The sequence below is a fragment of the Embiotoca jacksoni genome, unplaced genomic scaffold (genome assembly GCF_022577435.1).
Source record: "Embiotoca jacksoni isolate LCO1_2020_lvr unplaced genomic scaffold, fEmbJac1.0.p SCAF_16, whole genome shotgun sequence".
Classification (NCBI taxonomy): domain Eukaryota; kingdom Metazoa; phylum Chordata; class Actinopteri; family Embiotocidae; genus Embiotoca; species Embiotoca jacksoni.
The window spans coordinates 5,169,348-5,187,500 of NW_027185296.1; the positions used below are offsets into that span (position 1 = coordinate 5,169,348).

The 18,153-nt window shown below is 41.7% G+C and overlaps 1 protein-coding gene across 8 annotated transcripts in view; it reads right to left on the reverse strand.

The window, feature by feature from the left end:
- The window catches only part of LOC138198793 (cytosolic carboxypeptidase 6-like), a 289,794-nt gene that overhangs the window by 26,022 nt on the left and 245,619 nt on the right, over window positions 1–18,153 (reverse strand). For all 8 annotated transcript variants that reach the window (XM_069150427.1, XM_069150426.1, XM_069150425.1 and 5 more), the window contains 3 exons: window positions 5,920–6,009; window positions 3,468–3,582; window positions 1,289–1,400 (listed from right to left, as the gene is read on the reverse strand). In XM_069150427.1, the coding sequence (XP_069006528.1) occupies window positions 1,289–1,400; window positions 3,468–3,582; window positions 5,920–6,009 (317 nt within the window). The remainder of the gene's footprint in view (window positions 1–1,288; window positions 1,401–3,467; window positions 3,583–5,919; window positions 6,010–18,153) is intronic.

The following is an 18,153-nucleotide window of genomic DNA, read 5'->3' on the forward strand; positions in this document are numbered from 1 at the left end:
CTGAAGGCAATCATCAGGGAGAGAGGTGGGGGAGGGGGCTACAGCAGAACAAGTGCTGGTGGGATGGTTATCAGCAGAGTCGCAGACCAGCAGGAGTGGACTTAGGAAACATATGGTCCAGTACTGTGTTGACTGGGGGCTGCATTTACCCGACCAGAGGAGTCAAATTCACTGTGGTGGCAGGCAATTAGGTTATCAGACTGTAAAAATTCATCATTAACAAATTGTGCTTGAGACTCAATATGTGCAAATGTGCTGGCAGTCACGCTATATGACTGGTCCCTAGCCTTACTTTTACTGGTGACCTCTGAATACAAAACAGTGACTTGTGACCTTTGCCTGAAGAGGTAAAATAATACTTCAAAAGACATTTTCAAAATGAGGAATTTTAGTTGTACAAATTTCCATCTCCAGCAGTCATTTTCAATTCCTCCCCTGACACCTTAACGGGGTTGGCACTAAGGTTGGAAACTACTCCTCCATAAAATGCTGTAATAATTATAATCTATTTTTAAAAGTATTCAGACTCTTAAGAAGACCCTTTCCCCTCCGCATTGCTACAGTACTGTGGCTGTGTTTGTATGTGTCAGTTTGCCCAGGCTGAGTATGTGTGTTCCTGCGTGTGAGTGTGTGTGAATGACAGGCATGAGTGGATCACCCTGCCATGACAGAGTCTATCGATCAGTGTGTCAGCGTCGGGGGAAAAGGTTAATCTGCCCGATGCCAGACCCGCGCCTCACCCCATCTCTGGCCTGCCCTGCATCCCGCCCCAGCCTGCTCCCTCTCTTATCAGGATTAGAGGAGTGTACAAAAGGGCAGAGTATTCCCAGGACACACACTGACCTTCAATAATCCCACCAACCTGCCGCTCTGCTTATAATTAACATCAGGAACAAAGAGGAAAAATCCCTGGCCTGTCTGCGTAGCATCCTTCTGACTGAAAGTCCAAAACTAAAGATGGAAAAAGTTACAGTAGAGTTGAGGATTGAAAGCACAGAGCCTTGCTTCAGTAATATGTTTTGAATGGCCAGGAGAGCCTGGCTGACATTCTGGAGGTGCTGACTAGCCTATCCATGCTCCCCAGTGCGCACACGCTAAACACAGATTGGAGAAACATGCTGAACCAAGCAGGGAGAAAGAAAACTGTTGTAGGCACCAGTAGAAATTACTGTGGTGAAGAAATGTTGAACACAGAACAGATGATGTGTGTATGTATGTGTGTGTATGTGTGTGTGTGTGTGTGTGTGTGTGTGTGTGTGTGTGTGTGTGTGTGTGTGTGTGTACTCACTGGGTCTTGGTTCATCTGCACTATGAGTTGTTTAACAGCGTGCAGCGTGGGGTGGGCCCATGGAGAAGGATCCTGCCAGTGGCGATTCAGGTCGAAGCCCATCAGAGAACACCTGTATACACACACACACACACACACATGCACACGCACGCACACACACACACACACACACACACACACACACACACACACACACACACACACACACACACACACACACACACACACACACACACACACACACACATAAAGATTCAGTGGAATGATCAAATGTAGTTTGTCTTATTAAAACATATTGCAAATACCCTGTGGAGTTATTGACCACAAACAGAGCGATGGAGCATGTTTTAAGTTATGGGCTCTGTTTTCGTCAATCTAGGCACATCTAGGCTCTAAGTTATGACACCACAATTGCACAGCACAAGCATATCTTTACCGACAAACCTAAAAGCAGCTGGACGCAAGTCCAGAAAAAAGCCCCTTGCACTGTACGAAACAGCAAAACGTGCTTAAAACAGCTTTGCGCCGGTACGAAAATACAGCAGTATGTATTTAAGATTTCCTTTTGTTTGGATCTTGTACATGCAATCAAACCCTGCAAATAATTTCACACTGTTTCACTTATCAACAGATGGTAGCGATATCAAACATCAGTGAAGACAAGGAAGAAAAAGATTGCTGTAATACAGACGTGACTGCAAATATCCCTGTGTTTGAAATCACTCCCTATATTCTAGCCTTCCTTTGTAGACACCTGGTAGTGTACTGTGTACTCATCTGTAAATCAGGATTTCAGAGTTATGAATTATTGTCATTTTGCGTCATCAGTGATGTAGAGTCAGACAATGATAGCTTTTTTACATCTATAAAATGCAGCACCTGCGATTGTTAGCAGAAAGTAGTGTTGCTTCTCAGGACACAAGTGTTGTGTTTCCAATGACACAATAAATTTCACACTCCAATAAAATGCTGGAGAGTAGATGTAATACCCCAAAATAGTAAACAGAGAGTGATTTAGGACGACCAATGTCAATTTCTTCCAAACATCATCCATGCATGTGTTTTATGAGAAAGAAAATACATTGACCGTGTTCATGAAACCATGCACCGCAAGCCTTCGGCCACCGGATTGCTCTATAGATCGCACCCTATAGTGCCATGAACAGCCTTCGATTGCCATAATGGGATGTTTACATGTAAATATGCTCCTTGATCTGCTCTGTTTGTTGTCATGTGTATCTTTGACATTTACTGTAGGCATTGATAATGACACAGGAGCTACTGATCCTGCAGGGCAGCTGAGTGGAGCAGCCAGCCATGAACAGACTGCTCATCCCAGGTTAACTGCCATTGATTCTTTGCTCTGTATGTACCTATTCCAGTCTGCTCTCCACTGTGTCCTGCCATGATCGCTGCGCGGTATCCAGTGTTTCCGCGGATGTGTGTGTGTGTGTGTGTGTGTGTGTGTGTGTGTGTGTGTGTGTGTGTGTGTGTGTGTGTGTGTGTGTGTGTGTGTGTGTGTGTGTTTGAGTGTAAGACAGATTGCATGGATGTTCACAAATGAACATGTGCGATTGGTAGGAGGTGAGATCGATCGCCATTCACCTTCTGTCAATATGCCGCTCATCGCCACTCTGTGTAAAAGCAAGCGAATGAAAATAATCTTCAAGCAGCCACCAATCACAGTCAATAATATGAAAGAGATTGTCACTGTTTGGGACCAACTAAGAGTCTCTGCACATGTCATTTGGAGGCAGTGGTGAGGCACCACCGCTAGATGGCATTCACAAACACAGTGAGAGCGTGCTGCTGATGCTTATCTCAGCATTAGTATTCTGGGGGCTGAGCCTATTAAGTAAAAGGCAATTATGAAGAAGGGAGAGCGAAGAGGGAAAACAGAGGAGAGGAGGATGCCCACAGAGCTGCAGCCAACAGTGTTAAAGACAGAGAGGAGGAGAGAATGGACAGAGGGACTGGCAGAGAGATCAGCCCTGCAGCCAAATACTATCTTCTAACAAATGCACTGCTGTGAGCAATATGAATTCATTAAGCTCCCTAAAGGTGGACTTAAGAGGATATAATCCCACGTAACACGATATAAAAACCATGTCATGTGTGAGTTCTGTTTAACGTACTGATGCTTTCAAATTAGGAATTGCAAGCATGTGTGTTTGTGTACCTGTAGTTGCCCAAGTAGACTCCATCAGGATTTAGCATGGGGACAATCTTGAAGATCACATGATCTCTCAGGACCTGAGCAACGGGATGCTGGCTCACCAGGAAGTCAATCACACCTATCAAACACACAGACAAGAATCCACCCACCCACAGACACACACACACACACACACACACACACACACACACACACACACACACACACACACACACACACACACACACACACACACACACACACACACACACACACACACACAGAGGGAAATAGACTTGAAAAGAAAACCAAAGGCGGGCTGGCAGTTAATTGAGTTTTGAGAAACAAAAGGAGAAGGAAGGACAGCGAGGGGGCATCGTCAGAACTGAGGGAGGAATTGGAGACGTCAAACCTAAATCGATACAAATGGAATGGAGCTGACGGCGCTGGAAAAACAGACAGCACGCAGCGGGCTAAAAGCCAACTCATCTGATTCATGATGATGCACACACACACTCACAGACACCAAGAGAAATGTGTAGATTAGATAGATAGATAGATAGATAGATAGATAGATAGATAGATAGATAGATAGATAGATAGATAGATAGATAGATAGATAGATAGATAGATAGATAGATAGATAGATAGATAGATACATACATACATACATACATACATACATACATACATACATACATACACATAGATAGATAGATAGATAGATAGATAGATAGATAGATAGATAGACAGACAGACAGACAGACAGACAGACAGACAGACAGACAGATAGATAGATAGATAGATAGATAGATAGATAGATAGATAGATAGATAGATAGATAGATAGATAGATAGATAGATACCTACATACATACATACATACATACATACATATACATAGATAGATAGATAGATAGATAGATAGATAGATAGATAGATAGATAGATAGATAGATAGATAGATAGATAGATACCTACATACATACATACATAGATACATAGATAGATAGATAGATAGATAGATAGATAGATAGATAGATAGATAGATAGACAGACAGACAGACAGACAGACAGACAGACAGACAGACAGACAGACAGACAGACAGACAGACAGACAGATAGATAGATAGATAGATAGATAGATAGATAGATAGATAGATAGATACCTACATACATACATACATACATACATACATATACATAGATACATAGATAGATAGATAGATAGATAGATAGATAGATAGACAGACAGACAGACAGACAGACAGACAGACAGACAGACAGACAGACAGACAGACAGACAGACAGACAGACAGATAGATAGATAGATAGATAGATAGATAGATAGATAGATAGATAGATAGATAGATAGATAGATAGATAGATAGATAGATAGATAGATAGATAGATAGATAGATAGATAGATAGATAGATAGATAGAGGCATCTACTCCATCACTCCCCTCCTCAGTCCTTCTGCCTATAAAGAAGGAAGTGGGACCCAGAAGGAGCTAACCTGCCCACTCAGTCTGAGCAGGAGGAACCGAGTCATTAAATCCTGCTAAAATTGTCTTTTAGGTTGTTGGACTGCACAAGGAGACAATGTCCCAAAGGTTCACAGTTTTTCAAGACGCTTTATTAGTTTTGAGTTGCCAGAGCTTGGGAGCGAAGACATAGCGACCCAGTTGTATTTTCAGACTGTTTTCCTGAGATATTATGCAGAAACATGTGTTCTTATGTCTGTTCTTTTTAACTTTCTAGCACCCCAGGTCCAAATGTACAGTCACTGTCTGACAAATGCATTAACAGGAAACATTAAAACTTAATTTATGAGTTTGTTCCACGGGTAGCATGTTTTAAAAGAAGGTACACAAGTTCCAAAAACGAATGGAAACCATACATTACTGTATGTTGGTATTAATGAACAGAAGATATTTTGTCAGTAATGAGTATTAAATTAATAGTTTTCTTAGTTTGCCTTCTACCATAATTTGACAAAAAGGTAATTTCTTAGTAATAAAAACATATAATTACCATTTTTTGGAAGACTGAAAGAACAACTGTAAACATACATTAGTGTGGTATTTTTTGGAAAACACATGGACACTGAGGATGTTTTGTATATGTAGTTTTTGTTTCATAGTTTGGAAATCATTGTTTTGTTTTGTTTAAGAGCCTGCATATTATGTAGGTATATACATCAAAGATTTTTTGTTCTGGTGAAAGACAATATCTCTTTATAATTGCCTTTTAATTAACAAATTAACATATCAATGTTTAAGATTGATTAGTCTATCAAAACAATATCCATACCAAGCAGAAAAATATCCTCAGTAATGATAATGGAATGAAACTCCATTTATATCATGGACCCTGACATACATTGGTGTGCATTCCCAGACAACACACAGGCAAGTGGTGCTGCATCTGATTCAGTGCATCGAAACAGGGCACCGACCTGACATTAAAACTTTACCTTGACAGATAAAGGAGGCAGGAGACTCTCCGGGGTGAACACGAGCTGTAAGAAAGACCAGCTTCTTCTCCCTCTCTGGACTCAGGTGGTCTGTGGAGGAGAGGAGTCGGAGGGAGAGAAGGGGGAGTGGAGGGGTGAGGTGTAAAGAAAGGCAAAGACAGGGTGTCAAAGGGAGAAAGACGTGAAGTTGTCAATGCACAGTAGCAAGTTTTAGTAGACTTGTAGAAAGCAGTTCTAAAAACTCTAGGTAGTCTTAGACTAACATATTCCAGTTTTAAGTTGGTATCAAAGTTAGACATACATTCAGCCTCCCATACTGCAGTGTGGGTCAAAACACATGCTGACCTGGCCGTCCATTTTCAGCCCGACACACATGAATCAAACATCAAACCAATGTGCGGCACAGAACATTCAACAGACCGGGTGAATTATACATCTACAGGGGTCAGGATGGGGCGGCAACAGGTGTGACCTGACAGAGGTCTTCTTTGAGTAAAGTCTTCTGGTTTGGCTCAGGAGTTCTCTCTGACTATAGACACTTCTCCCCTCCCCGACTGCTTTGGAGAGGGTGTTGGACAGATGTTGGACAGGTGTGTCCCCTCAAAACAGTTCAGTGGTTAAGAATTTTTTTTTCTGCCCATGACATGACTGATTTCTGCACAAAATTGACATTAAAATCATACCAAGAGTTTGAATTTTGAGTTTGATATCTGCTGTAAAATGCCAGATATGGTCGATGGTGTATTTAAAGCCACAATCTAAAAAACAGAAAACCCTCAAATTAACCTTTAACTGTGAGACTCTCCATTAACCTCTGATAATACTGTTGATATTTAGAGGATCACCCTCGCTCATCTTTGAATACTGTAAGATAAATAAGAGAAAAACAAGCAACCTTCATCCGGTGTTCTGGGCCCAGTTTAAAACCACAGAGGTCAAATTTGTGCTTTTTTCTTGGCAAGTGTTTCTCTTCTAATCTGCTGTTGCTAATGGATGAAAGTGATTGTGTGCCTCATTGCTATACACAAACTTAATATCTTATTGATTCTCCCACCCTCTTCTGCTGAGCAGAGAAAATGCTAATTAGCAACAGGCTATGCACCTTTCCTTCTCCTTAATTCCAATTTAACCTCAGAGCAATGTGTTCGTGTGTTAAGTGTACATGTGTGTCTGTCTAAGTAGTTTGGGGTTGTAAACAAACAAAAAAAGCATTGTTCTATTTAAGTACTCTGCTTCTGATTTTATTTCGCTTTTTCCTCCCTCTGCCCTTCACAGAGACAAATGGCTTTGCCATTCAGGAGTCTCTGTGGAGCGGGGCAGGCCGTTTGTTGTAAATGTGAGTGCTTGCGGTTTGGCCGGCCGCTGGGTGCTCGGTGGCTGTGAAATTCCATCACTTAGAAATTGTACTTTGGCCTCGACCCCAGGCCACCACACGGGCTCCTGATACAAGAACACAGCTGTGACACACACACTCAGATACACACACACACACGCACGCACGCACGCACACACACACACACACACACACACACACACACACACACACACACACACACACACACTGTAAAGTGCAAAGCTGCAATCAGGAAAGAAAAAAGCACAGGCAGACATAGAGCATTTTCCCCACAGTAAAACCAAGAACCCAGAAAGTTGTGAGCCAAACCAGCAGCAGCTGCCAAGGTCCCGACTGTCGGGGAATTCAACCATCATGGCCATGCTACATTTAGTCTCAGTGCTAGTGTGCCCTTGCTGCCTCATCAAAACAATCTCTTCCAGCAGGCTCCTGGAGCTTACAATGGATGTACTGTTTATCCCACATCGGCCTGAGTGCGTCTGCATGTGTTTCTGTCTGTGTGTGTGTCTGTGTGTGTAAATGTCTCCTCAGGGCTCTCACAAATACTCCCCAAGTAGTTGTTGTGTTTATGTGTCTGTATCTCTGCCTTCCACTGTATCTGGCTGTGCGCAGCCAAGCATTGTAGCACAAAATTAAGTCCCATATTCCATAGGCATCGCAGCTCCCACAGGGAACCTGCAGGAAACAAGTACCATAGCTAGGCTATATGTAAAGGAACATCTAATTCTGGCTGAGGTGTAGGTGACAAATAACATGAAGGTTAGGGTCAAGTTATGGATAAGTCTCAGGACGCTCGGTGATGCAGCAGCATGTCCTGAACTCAAGGTGTCAGTAGAGATCAGCAGCCGGGGGGGCTGTCGAGAAGGAGACTGACGGGAAAAGGACAAGAAAGACAGAAGTAACAGAGAAGGGAAAGAATTAGGCTGAAAGGTAACTTTCTCACACAACACAAATGATCCACTCTCCTTCCTGGAAACGCTTTTTTGTTCGTCTTTGCTGGCAGTTTTCAGAAGTTGTAGTAAGAGAGAAGAGCAACAAAGTCCTTCAACAATAAATTTCTTCCCTGAAGATTACTGAGTTGAATGTCAAACCAACATCACTGCCATTTCATTAATAAGTAAAGCCAAGATTTGGTTTTGTTCAACTTTTGTTCAAGACCCACAGATGCTTTATGTGCAGTGATATAAAACAGAAATAAATGATCAAATAAATATATTTTAGAAGCTGGAAGCAGCTAATGTTTGGCGTTTTTAGATGATAAATTACTTTGAGGTTTACATAGTGATCCAAATACTTGAAAAAAAAAACCTCAAAACTAACAGAACATTTCAGAACTAGTGTATGATCTTCACAGCTGAGAAAAGTGAATTCAAGGTCACGGCCAAGAATGCTGGCACCATATACACTATTTTTATCTTCTCTCCCTTGTTGTGATGAGGCAGCCACATGTGCTGTAGAAGAAGATGAAAGTAGCTTCTGCAATATGATTTTGAAAGAAAAAAAGCATGCATCCTCGTCAATAGCTTCCAATAATGTGGTAGTACCGTGATACAGCAAAATTTAGAAGCAAGACAGAAAGTAGAAGTTAAATGACAGATAATCTGTGTTTTTTCATTATTAATAATGTGACAGTTTTTGTTGTAACATATCCTCTGTTCTTATTTTTTATTAGTATTCAATGTTATACTACATTTGGTCTATCTATTTATTATATATTACTGTAATTGTATATATAATTTCATGTCTTTTTTTTTATCTACCTCATTATGATATATGTAAAGTGGCTGCTGTAATACTGCAATATCCCTTTGACATGAATAAAGCACTCTATCTACAGTTGACATATGTAAGGCATTCAAACAGTTTTGTAACTTAAATTCTTCATTGCAGCCATGCTGGTGTGAAAACAGTACATACTCCTGCGAGGCCATGTGTCTCATGTGAATCTCTTTAGCTTCACATTATCAGAGTCCTTTGTATGTCTGCTCAGAATGTAACTAAAAAAAACATTAGAATCAGGAAGAGAGGGATAAAAAACAACAACATAGAAATGAAGTGAGAGAGCTACTGTAAGAGGGTGGAGGCTGAGCACGGGGGTGGTGGGTGACAATGAATGAGTGAAAGCAGCAGAGGCAAACATTTATGCCCACACTTCCAAATCAAAGTGCTCCCTCAGCATATTCCTCACCTGCCAAAGTCACGTGCTGCACTGTATAGCACATTACTGCTCATACTCTCGCAGCTCGCCAAGAGGAAATAAAAAATTAAAGGGTGTCAAACTACGATCAGCTCTGATAAATATGTAAATTGCTGGAGAGGGAGGGGGGAAAAAAAAGTGCTGGTGAAAAACAACATAAATCTAATGGATTCTGAAGGTCAGTCATCATTGTGCTGGTCAGCTTTTTCTGTGACAGCAGTCTTGGGAACTTTGGGTTCAATCTCAAATTGTGACATGATGTAATTAACCGAGATCTTCTTCATCATTCTTCTTCAGCAGGTACAAAGGAAGTCCTGTCAAGACCTTCTGGAAGACATGGCATATATTTAAATACATTTACTCACTTTAAAAAGTAAATTTGATTAAAAAAGATAGGGGTAAGAGTTTGCTTGCTTTTTTTTAAATATCATTTGTGTCCAAACTTTCTTACACTGAAGGCACTAAACTGCACGACGACAGTTATTCTGCTGGACACTGACTAGTATCTTGGGTTTTATATGAAACCAGATAAAATAGGGAATATTTAACTTCTCTGACACACTAAGGAATAAGAAAATGTTTTAGTAAATACTGCAGCCCTGTACAATACACAGATACAATGAATAAAAAAAAAAATACAATGTCACACTAGCCACAGCTTTATACCACATTATACACCAAGTCTCAAACCAAGGCCTCCCTATATCTCTCCCTCTCCCCGCTCTCTGCTCTGTGAATTTTACACCGTAATAAATTAGCCTCACTTTGGCGAGATGGCAACAAGACACGCTTGACGCTCTGCTCAGTGCGTCATGTTGAGGATGGGCGCGAGCTGTAAATTGTCAGTGGCGTTGAATTTATACAGAGCCTTGGGACGAGATGCAGCGCTGTGTACTGCCCAGCTGAGTGAGCCCCAACAAGCATCAAAGCTATGCACCTCGACACACACACACACACACACACACACACACACACACACACACACACACACACACACACACACGCACACACCCTTGCTCCACTCGCCGACACCACCCCTCTGCCACCTCAAGGACGAACGGAGAGAGAGAGGGGAAGAAAGAGGAAGCAGAGACAGAGAGGGATGGGGGTATGTGCTGAAGTGTGCAGGGCTCTAAAGTGATAAGAGTTTTATGATGCTGTTTTTGTCCAAAGGAATTGACCAGGTCCCCGGCTTAAATTTTCCTGTGTGTGCATGTGTGTGTTTGTGTCTATAGGTGCTGGAGAGCCTGTGGCGCAGATTTATTCAGCTCATCTTATTGTGGGGAGGCAGGGGCACTGGCAAGGCCTCCTCACACGTACATAAAGCATCCCCTGTCACATCACACACCGCACATTACACAGCTAAACTCTCAGAGCGCTGAGAAGGGGGGAGAGGGGGAGGAGGGTTTCAGAGAAAGAGGAAAAACTGTGTAAACATTACTAATTGTCATAAAATGGGACCCTGGTGTTTTCTGTGAACTGACAGAGAGTGAAAGCTACAGAGGAGAGGATGTTTACACAGACAGGTGTAAGGACCGGAGCACAGAGGGTGATTGATATGATAAAAAGACAGAGGACAGTGAGGGTGAGACAGAGAGACAGACAGTGAGACGGAGGTGAAGAGAGAGCAAAGAGAGGCAGAAAACCAGCAGAACAACACATAAACTTTACTGAGCTCCTTCAGAATTTGCCTCCCAAACTTCAGTCGACCTTTTTTCTTCTACTCACCACAACCAGGACATTCAACTGTGCTGTGGGCGGTCACAAGACAGAGGATAAAATAAGTTAAGAAGATATAAAAGAATACAAAAAATAATTTGAGCGAGCGCACAAGACACTTGCATTACAGCACCACCTGTCAGCTGCTTCATAAAAACACATTGATTCCTGAAGAAAAGCTCCTGATTGGACATGTTACATCACCAGTGTAGCTGGACTACAGGGAGATGACGCTATTTCTAATCTTTGACAGTGCAAACTATCAATATGCTGACTCTTCAAAATGGCCAGTAAAGAGAATCAAAAGGAGAAAAGCCCCCCCTCCCCAAAAAAACAAAAAAAACAAAAAACATGTTTCACTGATGGGGATCCACAACCACCAGCAGCTTCTGTACCACAGCCAAGCGGAAAAGCTCTCAGTTGGCTTTATGATGACAATGTTTTCAAACAGGAACGACGCACTTACTTTTGGAAAAGAAAATTCTTTGCTTGCTGCAAATCTTTCAGATAAAAACTACGAGCCAACCAGCTGACCGTAGTTGTAGTGCTGCTGGAGCACAGTGGAACAACGCTCTGCCTCGTTTTTTTTTTTTTTTGTCCCTGACTACAAGTAAGAAAAGAAAGTGTTCACAGTTCTCCTGATCTGGTTGAAATTCATTGACATTTTCTAAGTGCTTGAAGATTCAATCATCTCTAAAGTGTATGTTATGCAGGAGAGCCAATATTGACATTTAAGGTATATTGATTGACTCATGAAGTCAGCTTGAAGCCTCATTTGATCCACTACCATTTGCCCTTAAAATGATTACATTAAACATTAATACAAACTCAACACTTCCTGTATCCGTTTAACAAGGCTTTTATTGTGAAACATTTGCAGGAATATGTTGTGACTGACATCAGACCATCACACTTTAGACGAGTCATCCAGAACAGTCGTTGAAAGTAGCAGGATATTGTTCACTATTAAATTAAAGTGATGGAAATACATTATTGAGTATTGTATGCAATCTTTCCACCACAGTGGTTGCTGGTACTTTAACAAACAGCACGACTCCCTGCAGCTGACATTTCTGGCCAACTTCCTGATCTGAATGAAGGACGTCAGGGTGAAAATACATCACTCTCTGACCCTCTCTGACAAAATGAAGGCATGGACCTGTTCTTGTGGTTGACGTCTGGACACCGAAGATGCTTTTCCATTTACTGAATGATTTTCAGAATTAGAACAACGTGTCAGCTGCTGACTGGCGGTTCAAGATTGGTAGAGAAGTCATTGGCTGAATTTTGGATATCAGTGCAGGGAGAATACCAAAGACTGAGTGACACAGCATTGAAAAAAAGCATCATAAATTCTCAACACTATCTCTGTGAGGTTACCTTTCCAGTGCCGGTGTACTTGAAAACAAGTACAGAGCCAATATTATGGTTGAAGATTGTTTGTGCCTCTTCCTCAGCCACCGGAAAACCTTCACCATGAAAACTATACTATCTCACTATATATTTTATTTTATTCTGTTTTCTGAAAATTTACATTGGTTGTTCTATTCTTTACATTTCTGTCTATGGCATTATTTAGTCAGTTCACTGTTCAGTTACATTTCATGTAAACTGTAATAGCCAACATGACAATGTAACTGCTGTTTATAAACCCTCATCACATTGAAAAAAAAAAAGGGAAATACAAAGTCCAACCTTTTATGTAATCTGCTAATAGCATTGAGTACAATGCAAATATTGTATAGCCTGCAATATGAATTTATCTGTAATATAATCCCATTATAATTAATCATTATAGTCATGCTAAAACAGTCATTTTGAATCAGACAGATGAACAGAAGATACCAATGCAGAAAAGAGAAATACAAGTGCGACAAAGATAAAGCAGGAAAGGGTGATCTGTTGGGTTAAGTCCCCTCTACACTTCCATCCTGTCATCTCGACACTCCCTCTCCTCTCTGTACCTGCTCCCTCCTTCACTTCCTGTCTGTTTCCTTGGCCGTCATGACCATCTAGGTTGTGTGTGTAGCTGAAGAGCGCAATCAAAAGCAGAGATGCAGTGGTCAGAGGAGACAGAGGGAGACAGTGTGGGCCCAGGGAGAGGATTACAATGGCCATGTTGAGACACTGCGATTGGCATCGCATCCAGACAGAAAGAGGAGGGACTGAGAGAAGGCGAGAAAAGAAAATTGGGAGAGTCATGAAAGGGACGAAGGGTTGAGAGAGGCAGATGAATAAAGTGAAAGAGAAAGAGGGAGGGAAAAAAGAGATGGAGAAAAGGGGGTGGGGAGCAGAGGCAACCCTTGAGAAGACAGCATGTAAATACGCCAACGGCGGGCCTCTTAAGTGGAGATGAAGAGGCGGCAGGATAAAAAGCTCTGAGCACTGTGTGATTATGGATCAATTTGCCGCAATCAAGCCCCCTTATGGCTGGTCCCTGTGAAATGGAGAGATTTCTGCTCCTCAAGGGCAGCTGTGATGACAGTGGAGGTCACAGACGATGGAAGTGACAGAGTGAGACACGCTGACGAAGGGAGACGAGCATCGAAGGGACAAGACGGGGGGAAACATTCTGTCCTAAGCAAGGTGCTAGCCAGCCATCAGTATTCAAGGCTGAGCTGAAGGGCTTTCTAATTATGTTAATGGGGAGGTGGTGGTGAAACGCAGGCCTTTGGTCATCATTGACCATTGAGCAGACCGATATCAACGGGAGCTCCGGTGATGTTCGGGTCACAAATGAGTGCTCAAGTGGATACACTTTGACTGTCCTGTTTTAGACACTATTAAAATTTCTGGCACGATATGGAAGTTTTAAGTGAAGCTTAAAGAGCAAAGCAGCGATTCACTTCCTGCTCTGCCTTAAAAAAAAAAAAATCACTTCTGACGATGTGGCTCTGTTACACTGGTTAACACAGTTAACAGTGACGACACACTTCTACATCACTGCAGCAAGGTGGAGACTGTCCTCCTCTAAAACATGACCCCTGAGGTCTTTTGTGTAAGCAGCTTATTAACCAACAGTTATGTTAACCGACCTCTAGTGGTCGTATAGATAACGTCAATCAGATCGGATCACTATAATGTGAGTTTCTTCTCGTTAGGAGGAGGTAGGTTGGGTGAATGATTCTATACAACATGGGTGTAGGAGATTGTTATTCTCTTCCTGTCTCCAACCATGAGTCTGGACAGTTTTTTTTTAAACGAATTTTCTGTTGCCATGACAACAAAGGTTGTATAACTTTAAGGAACTAGTAACATCAAGTACTGTTAAAGCCATCATTTGAACTCAAACCATTATCTTTACCAACACTGACCAGGTCATTTTTGTGCCAAAAAGAAGTAGGGACACTAATTTAAGAAAAACCTCTATGGGTCATATATGAGTGTACAAACAAACGACCTACGCGGTTGTATAGGTTGGAGGACTTGTTGGCAAGGCAAGATGGTAAACCACTGATTTGACCACGGTCACTACTATTCAGTGAAGTAAAAGCTGAAACAGCGCTGGCTGAATGAACCACAGCTCTTCATTGTTCAGTTTTTGAACCTGATTTAGTCATATGTGACCACTGGAGGGTTTTTTCAGACAAATATATTTTACTTATTTCACTATATTTACTGATGTGAAAAGAATATTTAATTGCTCTGAAAACTAGTATCATCTTGAGCTACATCCATGGTCTTTAAATAAAATGACAAATGTAACATCCAACGCCCTCAATACTGGGGTCAAAAAAAAAAAATCCGCTTACAGGCCAGAAAGGGTTAAGAAATCTCCCCTTACCATCACTGTCTATTGTCTGTGTGGGAACTTTTATTCGTTGTCGAGTCTTCAGGGCCAACAACGACATCATGATTTTCTTCACGTCTTGTAGAAGCAGCCCGTATCTCTTACAGTCACACACTGTTTTCTGAAAGCCCTGTAAGTGTTGAGTGTGATAGACAGTTGGCATCGAGGGCGAGACAGAGATCCACTAAGAGAGAGACAAAGATGGAGCTCTGTCAAGTATCAAAAGCAATAGGCCCCTTTAGCGATATGATACGGACGTCTGGCTTTGCAAAGTCAGAGGCGGGGACTGCTTGGGGTTTCAAGGCATTGGTCACAGGCCTTTCTGAAACCCTGACTACTCCTCTCTTGGCTTCAGAAAATGATGACAGGAGGAGAGGAACATAAAAAGGAGGGATGGCTGGTCTGTGCGCGGCATGATACAGAATCAGAGGCAGCCAGTAATAGCCTTTTTTGAAGAATGCGCCACTGAACTTTAAGGGCCGTCTTGCTTGAAAGGACAAGTTACAAATAGGAAGAAAGGAGAGGGAGAAATGATTTCCCAGGGATATACCCCCAACTGCGCTGCCCTATCGCTGCACCACAGTGCAAGAATGTGATTGTGTGCATGTGTGCGCTCTACATGAATGTGTATTGCGAGAATGCAACATACTAACAACAACAAATAGAAGACAGCTCCACGTGCACAAGCTAAAATGCAATACATGTACACCACCTGATTAGAGCACTATGTGGACAAAGAGGACACAGTTTATTCTTAAATGTCAGTCAGAGCACTGTTGCTTTACAGAGACAGGCTGTAACTAAAGCCAATCTGACAAGCAGAGCAGACAGGCGGTCTGATGTGCAGACAGAGCTGATGTGTAGTTCTTTATTACTCCGTCTCTTCCTACCTATCAATAATTTCTGAGCCACAACAATGCAGCCGAGCTGAGGTAAACAACCATAGTGCAACCCAGCTTTAATAACTACCGTCACACCTCCCAGCTATGTCTTTCACTCAGTTTTCCATTCTGATACATTCTACTTGTTTTCTTGTCTCTCATCTCTTTTTTTGTTACGTCTCCTCACATCTCTGCAGCAGCACTAAATTACTGTAAATCACTTTAACTCTGCCGCTTTGCTCACAAGTCTGCCACATACACAGTATATATAAGCCACTTTTATTTGTTTGTGCGTGTAAGAGCTGTTTGTGCGCGTGCGTGTGTGTGTGCTTCTGATCATGTGTGCATTGCGGGCACCAGCTCGGCTTGGCGGCGGCGACAATGTCATTCAGCAGTTTAGTAACAGGCCATTACCTTGTTAATACCAGTCTAATGGGCGGTCTGCTATTTTAAAAACACAGTCATGTTCGTGCCATTAACAACCACTTAGTGCTTGACTCAAATCAACAGGCCACTGGGACACACCAAAAACAATAACACAACAACAAAGACAGTGTGATAATATGCCCTGTCTCTTCATTAACACAACAGCCAAACACAATTTCCTCTCGATCCTTCCCCAGTTTAAAGCCAATGTTAAGGAAACTTGTACATAAAGCAAAAAGCACCGTTTTAAGTCCAAGCGTTTATCCTTGATCTCACACCTGTTTTGAGGCTAATGTAAGTATAATATACCAGAAATCGGCTGAGATATAGCCGTTGTGTCTGCATATGATCCTATTATTCAGAAGCTGTTTTTTTTTTTTAGCTGCTATTGCTGCTTTTAGAGAAAGACGCAAACTCTGAATATGAACAAACTGCGCTAATATTTTAACTCTGGAAATCATGTGTCGTAACAACCATTACTTTGACTTACAAAGATACAAACACATAATGAGATTTATCACGAAATAGCAGCATGCCTTTCTGTCTGCTACAATGTTGTTTTGGATACGATCACTGGGACATCAAATGCCAAACATGTTCAACATTGTCGTGTTTTCTTGGGATTATCTATGAAAACAATATCAAGGGAAAAATACGTATTTGCACGCTTTAACTATTTCTTGACGAACAACAGTTTATCTTTAGTATTAGTTAGGTGCTGCTTCTAAACTGGTTGCCTGGCAACTTCACAGTGACAACGAGACTTCAGTAAGTCGAATGTATAATAATATAACTCCTAGATACAACACAAGAATGTGTTGATAAACTCCAGAGGTGCAGGTAGATTTTTTTTTTTTTTTAGCTTTGGACAGAGCCTGGGTGGCTGTTTACCACTGTTTCCAGTCTACGCTATGCTAATCACTTGCTGGCTCCACTGAGGTGACTAACTGTGTATCTAACACACAGACGTGACATTACCTTTTGTCATCTAATTCCTGGCAGGAAATCAAATAAGAGTATTTTCCAAAATGTTCAACTTTCCCTTTCAAATATAACTCTGTTGGACCCTCTCGTAACACACCCAGTCATGTTTTCATCACTTCAGAGGACGTTACCACAACAACGACTCTCTCTAACCTTAAACTAAACCTACCCTGTTTAAACTTTAGCTTAAAATGCAATGACTTACATTATGGGGACTCCATTTGTGTCCACAGACTTGAGGCGGGAACCCACAGTGTGACTGTATAAAAAAAAATAAAAAAAAATGTGCCCACAACATGAGTGGTACACACATGTGAAAACAGTGAGAAAAAAATAAATAGGGTTGTGTTGCTTCTGTTTGCTCCCAGCAGCAGTATTTTGTCTATGCCAGTACAGTTTCTGGGCCTTTTTTTTTTTTAATGTTTGACAGTTGTGTCCCACTGTGAGAGCTGCAGTCTGTTCTCCTTAGTTGGCCGGACTCCTCTCACATGAAAAAAACAGAGAAGTATGTGACATGCCGTGAGCGGCGCTGGTTTAAACAGTGTGCTTTCCAGAGGAACCGTCCATGGTCAAAGAAACAGGTTGTGAAAACTGGTCCGACAGCTAAGACAGCTCAGGAACCTGGTACCACAACAACAGAGGAACAAAGCAGTTTACTCAGTCTTTGCTCAGTGTGATATTTAAACATATATAGTATATGTATGTAGTTTATGTATGTTATTTTCCCACATAAGGCCATGAAATAAAAGAGTAAAACAAGAATTAACCCTCGTGTTGTCCTTGGGTCAAAATGACCCGCAGCTGTGTTCAACCAAGTTCTATTTTATTTTCATATTTTTTGAGATCATTGGTGACAAGGAGGCTGTGAGGGTTTCTTTAAAGA